The following is a 10,257-nucleotide window of genomic DNA, read 5'->3' as shown; positions in this document are numbered from 1 at the left end:
TTGCACAAAGAAGAAATATCAGGCCTACAAGGTATTCATTTTATATCTTAATGGTTTGTTTTATTCTTATTCTGATAGCCTCTCTCTTACTTATATAAAGGCTTCTCAGAAGAACCTAAAAGTCTTTCCAGCCATTTGCCTCCAAAGCTAGCATACTAACAAAGGAAGCAAAGACTTTGATATTCACAGAACCCCACAGATAATCAAAGGATAAGTTACCAAGAGCCACACAGCCTGCTGCCAGCAAAGAACATTTATGCTACCCTATGCTGGGTCTCACTGTCAGCTATGGCTGCAGTTAATTTTCCTCTGAGATAAAATGTCCTCAGTACTCTCCTGATCTAGACATGTCTGGTTTACTTTATGCCCAACCTAAAAATATGCTTATTAAAGATTTCTATGTGAAGTTTTCACTTGACAATGAAAATTCTGAAACAGGAATCCCAGACAAGCATTAGACACAAATTTTTGGTTTATTAAAATTTGACTTTTTATTAATTACATGTAGAATATACACATGAGACATGGTTTGTTATTCACATCATGTACTTAAAAGCAAATGAATTACAAGTAAATTAAACTTGTTAACTTAACCCTACTTCATTTTGTTCCTAATGAAAATAAACTTAAGGGGGCTGGAGAGATGGCTCAGTAGTTAAGAGAACTGACTGCTCTTCCTGATACCCTGAGTTCAAATCCCAGCAACCACATGGTGGCTCACATCCATCTGTAATGGGATCCGATGCCTTCTTCTGCTGTGTCTGAAGACAGCTACAGTGTTCTCATATACATAAAATAAACAAATAATTGTTTTAAAAAAAGAAAATAAACTTAAAAATTGATATGAAAGGACAAAAATATATTTAATTAATATATCCATACAGCTAAAATAAATATAAAATGATAATATGGGTCTGAATCTTTCCTTGGAAAAGGTAACATGAGGAAAACTGAACAACCTTATTAAATACTGAGATCAAATCTAAAACCTATATTTACCAAATATAAAACACCATCTCACTATCAAAGAGAACTTCTCACTAATAGACTATGTCCTTCGTTACACTAGTCATGCATGCTCCCTGATTTAAACGTGTTGCAGGAGCTTCTGCCATCAAATTCACAGACTTATAGAATGATTCAGGTATCCTATCTCATGCCCTGGAACTTCAACTGTCTTTTCTTATAGTGTAGCAGATACATGTGCTTCCTGTGTGCAGGGAATCCAGAATATGACTTGTGTGCTGAGTTTAAGCAGTTCTGCAGAAGGACATTCGTTAGATAAGGACAGCCACCTGTGTTCAGGATCACCTGATCTAGACAAAGCCAGGCAGAGAAATGGAATCCCTGCTGATAAAGGGAGCCCTGCATTTTGAGCTGAGTTCCACTGAGACTTGTGGACTGCCACCTTCACACAGGTTTTCCAAAACCTTGATTCCTGAAAGTATGGATCTTGGCTGTGAGAGAAACTATATCAAATACTGGATGCTGATTCAAAATACATACAGCCTAGGACCCTGCTCAGCTCTCCAGGTGGCTGTCCCATAACTGGCTGTGTAAAAGTGTCTTCTAAGGTCATTCTATTTTGCTATCGGTTCAGCACCTTCAGGGCAACAAGGGACATGGTAATTAATACCATTAGAATACAATGATTTCCTTGGTCAGAGGCATTACTGTGTGAAATGCCATTGTGGTGAATGGGGCACTCAGCATGTCCATGGATAGTGGTCTTGGGAGAAGCAATATGTGCATGAAAGTCAAAATCATAAGTAGGACACATTATCTACTCCAGGTAAAATAAAATTTTGTCCTTTGCTCAAAAGAAATGATGCAATGTAGTCAACCTGCCACCAAGTCACTGGCTGGTCAACCCAGGACATAGTTCCACATCAGTGTTGTTCTCTGCTGTTGGTAGATCTGGCACTCACCAGCAGATGCAGCCATGTCAGACTTGATGAGTGGAACTCTACTCTTGTTCCCATGTGTAAACCCTACTACTGGCACCATGGCCACTATTACTTTATTGGATTATCACAGATTGAACCAATCTTGCATCCCTGGATGAAGCCTATTTGATCTTGGTTGTGCCTTTACCCCAGCCTTGAGCAGGCCCAAAAGACCTTGTTTACAACAAACCAAGTGATATGATCCAGGTGGAGTTACCCATCTTGGCTGCATGGAACTTAAAAGAACTGCCCCTGGGCTTGCCTTGAGATATCTCCAGCGGTGACCAAGAACGGATTATCGGGTTACCCCACCCATCTCCAGCTGAAACAAGAAAGGGTTTCGGTTGGGCCTTTCTCTTTAAATTGAGAGTTGAACATTAAAGCATTGAGACTTGATCAGATATCTTTGTCTTGGCTTCATCTCTTCTCGACCTCCATCTCCCTTTCATTCCCAGCCCCCCTTTCAGGTGAGCCCAGTTGTCCCATGGCTGCAGGCGGCTACAGGTGGCGCCGAAAGTAGGGCCTGAAAATGGGGGACCACCTGAGGAACGCCGTCTTACGTGGCGCTCCATGGAAAACTGAACAGGAGAGTACCCCGTGCACTTGGTAAGCAACAGAACAGCATTGACACTAGCGCTAGCTATTGGAGGCTGTGTTTGCAGGAAGTGTGTTTAAGGGGATATGGTCTAGGTTGAGTAAGTGTTGACCCGACGCAGACCTCACCTAGGGGGTGACAGCTAATTATGGGACAGGAGAATTCCAAATAGGCATTTGCCCCCAGCGAGAGGAGCAGGGTTAGAAGGAATTGGAAAACTAAGAAAGCAGGGCACTGAGGAGTAAATATCAATAGCCACCACTACACCTCCTAAAGAAAGAGATGATAGATATTGAATATGAGAAAGGGTTTTAGAAAAGCAGTTGTCCTCTCTCTGGGCTGTGTCAGCAAAAAAGAACGAAAAGGCTGTTTCAGAACTCTCCTAGGAACAGGAGAAAATTCAGGAGACATCCCGAGTTTCTCTCTGGCTTCCACAGGAGAAATCCTTAGTTCTGCTTTGTTTATTGTCTGTCCTTGGTGTGCCAATGTCCACGTGTGTCAATTGTTTTTGTTTTGTTGTCTGAATGATGGTTGTTCTATGTTTCATGTTCAACAGAAAAGATTGTTAAAACTGCTTGATCCAACCCTTGATCTAGTCTAACTTGGTTTTAAAGGCAGTCTTAATATACACAGCAGAGGCTGATAAGTTACCCTACACCTGTAGCTAGAAGTTGAGCTAAGCTGGAAAAGCCTTTCCAGGAATTGATTGTCGGCATAAGCTGCTTTTAAAAAGACCTGCAGCTTTTTAAGATTCTATAAGGAAGCTAAGAGTTGTTTTTCCTAGAAAAATCTCTGTGACAAGGTGCTTTTCTCTTGAAATTACAGCTAGAAAAAGCAAGAAAAATTGTTTAGTCTAAACATATAAGATGTATAGCCACTTCATTTTTGTTTCTGACTGGTTTAAAAAGTATAAATATGTTCTACATGTCTTGGTTATAGATTATTGGCCTATAAGATTGGGTATGATTAAAAATTTGTAACCTTGGCAACAGAAAGTTGGTTTAAAACTGGTAACTTATGGTTGGAGTCATTCAGAAACCAGATGTATAAAATATTTAAAAACAATGTCTCTTTAGTGAGGTATTAAAAGCTGCACTATCATGCACTCATATATAACATAAAAGTATTGTGCTTGATACTGATTTTAGAGAAAATTGTTTACATTGTTAAAAATTGGTTGTTTCCCAAAATTATGGTTATACTCTAATATTGCAAAAGAAACTTAAGAATATAGTTAAACTGCCACTATTCCATTGGCTAACCCTAACCATCCTAACCACCCCATCAACCCTAACCCCCTAACCCTGAACCTTAACCCCCTTAACCCTGTCCATAACCCTAACACAACCCTAACCCAATCCAACCTTAAAAAAACGCTACCCCTTAACCCTAATCCTGAACCCTAACCCTAACAAACCCGAACCCTGAACCCTAACTAATCCTAACCCTACTAAACCCTAACCCTGTAACCCTAACCACCTATCCCTGATAACTTTAACCCTAACCCCTAACACCTAACCCTAACTCTAAGCCTAAATCTAACCCAACTGTGTTTTTTCTAACCCTAATCCTGAACCCTCACCCCAGCCCACACCCTGACCTAACCATAATCCCTAAGCACCATAACACTAACCCTGAATTCTGAACCCTGTCCCTAACCCCCTAACTCTAACCCCCTCACATAACCCTTAACCCTAACTGAAATCCTAGACAGAATACCTAACCCTAACAACCCTAACCCCTAACCTCTAAGCCTACCCTAGCTCCCTAATCCTAACCTAACCTTGTAGGTAAAAAAATCCGCTGGGGAACCGCAGGGTTCCTCAGGCCACGCTGTGTGTAGTCAGCTGGGAATGCCCTGGGTTACTCCAGCTGGAAGTTAGGCCAGGCTGCTCACTAACTAAAGGCCTCTCCACGGTTCCTCACAGTGCGGCCCCAAGAAGTCCTTGGGTTCCTGAAACCAGTTTATTGACATGGCAGATGGTGGATGGATCTGGATGTACTCCCTGCTAAAACCCAGGGTGGACCTGAGTTAACTAGGGAGGGGTAGGGGGGAGGGGCTGGGGAGGAATGCTTATTTGGCTCCACCCTCTAGCCTTCAGGTACCTCAATATGTAAATCTCTCTAGGGCCTGGGGTCTGTTCATCACGCCCTCCACCTGTGTATGTGACTGAAGGGTGCAGGTTGAATGGAGATTAGACCTCGTGACAGGAGCCTGGGTTCTGGGGGCATGGCTGAACCCACAACCCAAGAACCAGGATACCCTTCCATGGCCCGACATAACCCTAACCCCCTAACCCTAAATCCTAATCCCTTAACCCCTAACCCTAACCTTGCCACTGGCAGGCTGAGCTGGATCTCCACATACTCCTGCTTCTGCCTCTCTGTAGAGAGAATCTCTTGTGTACAGTGGCAAAGCATTCACCTGTCAATAAAAATGCCTATGGCCAATGAGTGAGGCAGGAAATAGAAGGTGGGACATCTGGCAGACAGGAATCCCTGGAAAAATAGTCAGACATGAGAAATTCACCTGGACACAGAAGACAGTTGCATTAAACTGAGGATCAGGTAACCAGCCATGTGGTGGGACTTAGATTAAAATAAACAGGTCAATTAAGTTATGAGCTGGTCAGGGAACAGGTCCAAGCCTATGGCCTCAACATTTATAAATATACTTAAGTCTCAGAGTTGTTATTTTGGGGAACAAAGAGGCCGAGTGGAAAACTTCTCAATGATAACACTGTACAACTGTGCCAACCTTGGGTAGTAGATTACAATTTCTCAGGGCCTGTTTGCCTGAGAAACTATTGCACCAACTTCTACTCCAACCAGCAATGTGAGAATGTCCTAACCCTTACCAAGAGTAAACATCCTTTTTCCCACACACCTCTGCTATCCCGTACCAAGGACTGAGCCCAGAGCTTGTCGTATGCATGTTGTCTGATACTCAACACACCCTCATTCAAAGGAGACGGTGTGGCTCTACTTTGTAACAGAGCTATTTAAAGGAGATAACCAACAAGGTTCCAAAGGCTTGGAAGCAACCAAAGATCAAAGATTTCAAAGTCAGCTTTGGTTTACGAATTATTCATCTATACCATTATTTAAGGACTTTGAAAACATCAGATATTCATGGGAGTAATCTGTTATTTTAGACCTCCTTACTATCTACATTTCTTATCATGTGTATGACTGTCAAGTTGCACAGAAGGGACCAGGACTTCCCACATATAAATATGTCCACCTTACAGAGCAATAACATTAGTGGTTTCAACAAATATGTAACTTTTCTGTTACTCTTGTATGGTAGAGGAGTGCATGCTTGTGAGTTTTCTGAGATAATCTCATCAGAAGTCAGTCCACATACAAGTTCGTTCTTCACATAGCCTTACTATGTAAGTTTTCTAAATTTATTGAGGTTGAAATAGATTTTTGGATGGTGTTCAAATGCTAGGCACAAGCTCTACTGTAGAACTTTCTCCAAAGCTGGTAATAGAAAATGTTTTGGTTACTTTTAAATTCCTATCAAAATCATCCAGAAAGTCCAGTTCACAGAATAGTTCTGTTTAGTTACTAATCATACAAGATGACTCATATAATTCCAGAATTTTAAAGTGATTTTGTAAGTATTTTCATAATTTCTCTAGAAAGAAAAAAAGGGTTAGGGATACAGTTCAGTTGGTAGAATACTTATCTAGCCTGTATAAGGCTTAGAGTTTAACCCCCAGCACTGCATAAAATGAAAATAGTTCACATGCTTATAATCCTAACACTTTTGAGATGGAGGCAAAAAGATTAGAAGGTTCAAGATGATCATTGGCGGTGCTGGCATATACCTTTAACCCCAGTACTTGGGAGGCAGGGGAAGGCGGATCCCTGAGTTCAAGGTCAACTTAGTCTACACAGCAGGGACAGCAAGGACTACACAAAGAAAACCTGTATTGAAAATATATATATATATTGGCTTTAAACCAAGTTCCTAGTTTGCCCTGAATCCAAGTGAGCATCCTCCTGTGTGTCTCCCGAGGACCTGCGTGAGGGCCTGTACATTAAGGCCTTTATCTGACTTGCAGATGAGCTGTTTCACCCTGGCCCTTCACCACAGAAGAGTCAGCTTCCTATCATATAGCAAAGACCTTCAGCACACAAAATTCATGCTTTCAGCGAGGCAAGTCCTGCCCTCAATCCCTCCAGCGGTGTCCGCACTGAGCATTGCAGCACTTATAGAAGGTAGTCATTGGCTCGTCTGCAGAACGGGTCTGAAGCTGCATGAAGTAGGCACGGGGATGTTCACATTTTGGACAGGGCTCTGACAAACAGAAAAAAAAAAAAAAAAAACAAATTATCCACATTACAAAAACATTGTTAAGTGTGGGTAAACATCTCATCCCCGGGCTCATCTAGACTCCCTTGCCAACAGTGAGCTTGCCAATAGCAACATCCTTCCCACAGCAAATCAATAATAAGGGGACTAGAGAGACCTTGTTTTATAAAAGCAGCAAAAGCAACGAAATTTGAAAATTAATAGAGGCTTAAAGTTTTTTTGAACCCCCTTCCCCTTCTATCCCTGGGTTTTACTTCCCTTCTCAAATCTGGTTGAAGAATGGCTGGAAAAGCATGGGGAGGGTCTATTATAGTCTGTTTTGTGGGAATGTAACAAAAATACATGCCCACTGAGATGGCAAACAGCTATAATCTAGCCCATGGGAAACTGAAGTCAGAGGCTTGCTATAAAGCCATCCTGGAATACATAGCAGGATTCTATCTTGAAGATAAACAAATAGATTAAAAACAAACACACAAACAAAAACTTTAAGCCTCTACTCATTCTCAACTTTCAGGGCTTTTGTTGCTTTTATAAAACAAGTTCTTGAGGAAGGCCTCAAAGTCACTATGTAGCTAAGATAAAATTGAACTTCTGATTTTCCTGCCTCCATCTCTCAGTTGTACTACCACACCTAGCTAATGATAACTGCCAACATAGAAGAGCTGTATATTCCTCCATAGAGGAAAAGACTGCTAATCAAACATGTGATCTTCCTTTTAAAACACGTACTATTTAGTATTTAGGGTCATCTTCTTTCATTCCATTATCACATTTAGTCTATCAAACATTAACCAAGATGTAAACATTACTTTTTAATATCCAAAGTTGCAAATACACCCCACCCCCCTTTTTAATTTTTGAAAATTATTTTATGTGCACGTTTTGCCTTCAGGTATTCTGTACCATGTTCATGCAGTACCCTTGGATGCCAGTAGAGGGCATTAGATCACCTGAAACTACAAGTACAGAAGGTCTGAGCAGCCATGGAAGTTGGAAAGGAAACCCAGTCCTTATGCTCTTAACCACTGAAATCCTGCCCCACAACTATTTACTGGCTGACAGACTGACTGAGATAGGGTCTCATGAAGCCCAGATAAGCAACGAGCATTCTGCCTCCACCCAGAGAGCACCAGAAGTATAAGCTTGAGCAACCATGCTTTGCCCCCAGTAAAGTTTTTTTTTTTTTAATCCATAAAATAAAATGAAAATGAAAATAAAAAGGCTACAGCTGATCATTTTTTCAGTGCTGGTTTTGAAAATACATACAATATAACTCTCTTGAAAAGCCCACAGCCACTACGGCACGGATCTCTCTCCCCCTCTCAACAACTATGTTTAAATCAATGTTGAGACTTTTTTGTAATGAACTCCAAATTTGCTTCAAAAAGAGAATGTGTACCAGATTTATTTTTAATTATTCTTGTGCATATCTGACTTGAGAATCTAAATCAAACAGCAGTTCAGGTATCAGTATGGTAACTTTCCTTTAAAGAATCCTTGAAAGAACCTACTTTAAATTCTTTTAATACATCCACATATATAATACATTATCATATGTGATAATAAATAGAGTAATGAGTAATAATAAACAGGGTGAGTCACTGGCTGCCATGGAAAAATCCTCACCCGCAGTTGAGTCCACATTCTCCCAGGCAGCGGCTCCACCAAGCACATCATCCACTTCCTTTAGCTTTGGATACTTCCTGTTTGTCACCTAACAGAAACAAGCCATCGGGTTTGAAGTAATTGTACAGTTTTACAAGTGGGTCACCAAACCACAGCCTCCCTCCAGCATTCCCTCTACAAAATTTAACTTCAAAGAGCAGTGCGGGCCACCAAAATGAGGGGTTTTGTGACTGGGATGTCCCCCAAACAGCACAGAGGTTCAATGTCAAAGGTCTCTAGAAACTGAAGCAAACACCAGACAGAGGAGAAAGAAAAAACAGCCTAGTAAAACCTTGCTCTTCTCTCATACCCCTGAGACACCTAATAATCCAATAGGAAAGACAGATAAATGAAGAGATTCAGCTGGGTATACCAGCACTCCCCAGGTCACATTTGGCTGCTCTCCTAAGCTTCAGGCATCCCTCTAATGTCAAAATAGTGTCACAATTCATCTTGCCACAAATCCAGACTCTAAACTCCTACCATACAGCTCTAATGTGCAAACACTAAGAATGACCTGTCACCAAGGCCCAGATATGCACATTTGCAATCACTGAACTAAGGACAGTGAGGTAAGGAGGAACAAGAGTTGAGGGACAAAACACCACGGGCTGGAAATAGAGCTTTCTGGGTTCTAACACAAGTAGCAACAATGATATAAAATATTAGAAGGCAATGTATTCTGTGAAAAATAGAAAAGGAATGAGAATAAAGTGAAAGCTGGGGTTTGGTTTGTTTCTGTGCTTGTGGAGTGTGAGTGTGTGTGTGTGTGTGTGTGTGTGTGTGTGTGTGTGTGCTATGCAGCCCAGGTGAGCCTTGAACGTATTCTCCTGCAGCAACCTCTCCAAGTGCTAGAATTACAGGCAGGCCCCAATAGCCACAAGGGCTGGAATTTAAAAAAGGTAACCATTATTTTAAAAGAGGAGAGGGAGAGAGATAAATAGGAAGAGGGAAACAGAGAGGCATACAAGCACGCATAAACGAGAGGGGCGGGGGAGAATGGATAAGTGTGAAGTGTGTCTGTGTAAGAATGACTCGGGCAAAAGGAAGGACCTAACAGTACTGCGTACATGGTGAAGATTCTCGAGAATAACGACAGGGGCTGGGAGCAAAAGAGTGACGAAAAGAAACCGAAGAGTTGAAATCAGAGATGAAGAGCGGGCTGGAGTCTGGCAGGCCAGGGACAGTACGAGAGGACTGTAGGTTTAAGAGCAGGGTCCAGCGTAGAGGTATGAACTAAAATTCTCACAATTTTTTGAGTATCACAGAGTGGGCAAAGGAGAACTAGCGGCGGAAGTCCCTGTAGTGACTTTAAAATAAAAAAATAAAAAATAAAAAGGCTTCGATGTGGCCGGAGCGACGCCACTGGAGCAGCTACTGCTGGACTTGGGGTACCACTGCAGACAGAGCACAAAAGCCTACGCATGTAGGAAGGTCTGAGGGCGCCTTCGCTCGCTCTGTGCCTCCCGGATAGCAGAGAAGGCCTGTGGAACTCACCTTGCGGGTGATATTATGGACGTAGGGACAAGTGTTGCAGGCGAAGCGATGGCAACGTTGCCCCTCCTCCACAATTAACCCGTTCCCGCAGCCCGGGCAGAACAGCAGCATAGCTCCAGCTTCCACACGTCGGTTCTGCCAAGCGCTTCCGCGCTGCAGGCGCCCAATCAAAAGCCGTCTCGCTTTCTCCGTTACGGCCAACTGGCGATCGGCAAGACGTTCCCAGT

General features: G+C 42.2%; 1 protein-coding gene across 1 annotated transcript; it reads right to left on the bottom strand.

Moving 5' to 3' along the window:
* Positions 1-5,911: 5,911 nt before the first annotated feature.
* Polr3k (RNA polymerase III subunit K) lies at positions 5,912-10,216 on the bottom strand. The gene is made up of 3 exons (XM_034494559.2): positions 10,031-10,216; positions 8,495-8,582; positions 5,912-6,850 (listed from the first exon to the last, which is right to left on the bottom strand). The coding sequence occupies exons 1-3, from the start codon at positions 10,139-10,141 to the stop codon at positions 6,723-6,725; spliced, it is 327 nt and encodes a 108-aa protein (XP_034350450.1). The 5' UTR covers positions 10,142-10,216; the 3' UTR covers positions 5,912-6,722.
* Positions 10,217-10,257: the final 41 nt, after the last annotated feature.

The sequence above is a fragment of the Arvicanthis niloticus genome, chromosome 2 (genome assembly GCF_011762505.2).
Source record: "Arvicanthis niloticus isolate mArvNil1 chromosome 2, mArvNil1.pat.X, whole genome shotgun sequence".
NCBI lineage: Eukaryota > Metazoa > Chordata > Mammalia > Rodentia > Muridae > Arvicanthis > Arvicanthis niloticus.
This window is presented reverse-complemented; position numbering and strand designations above follow the sequence as displayed.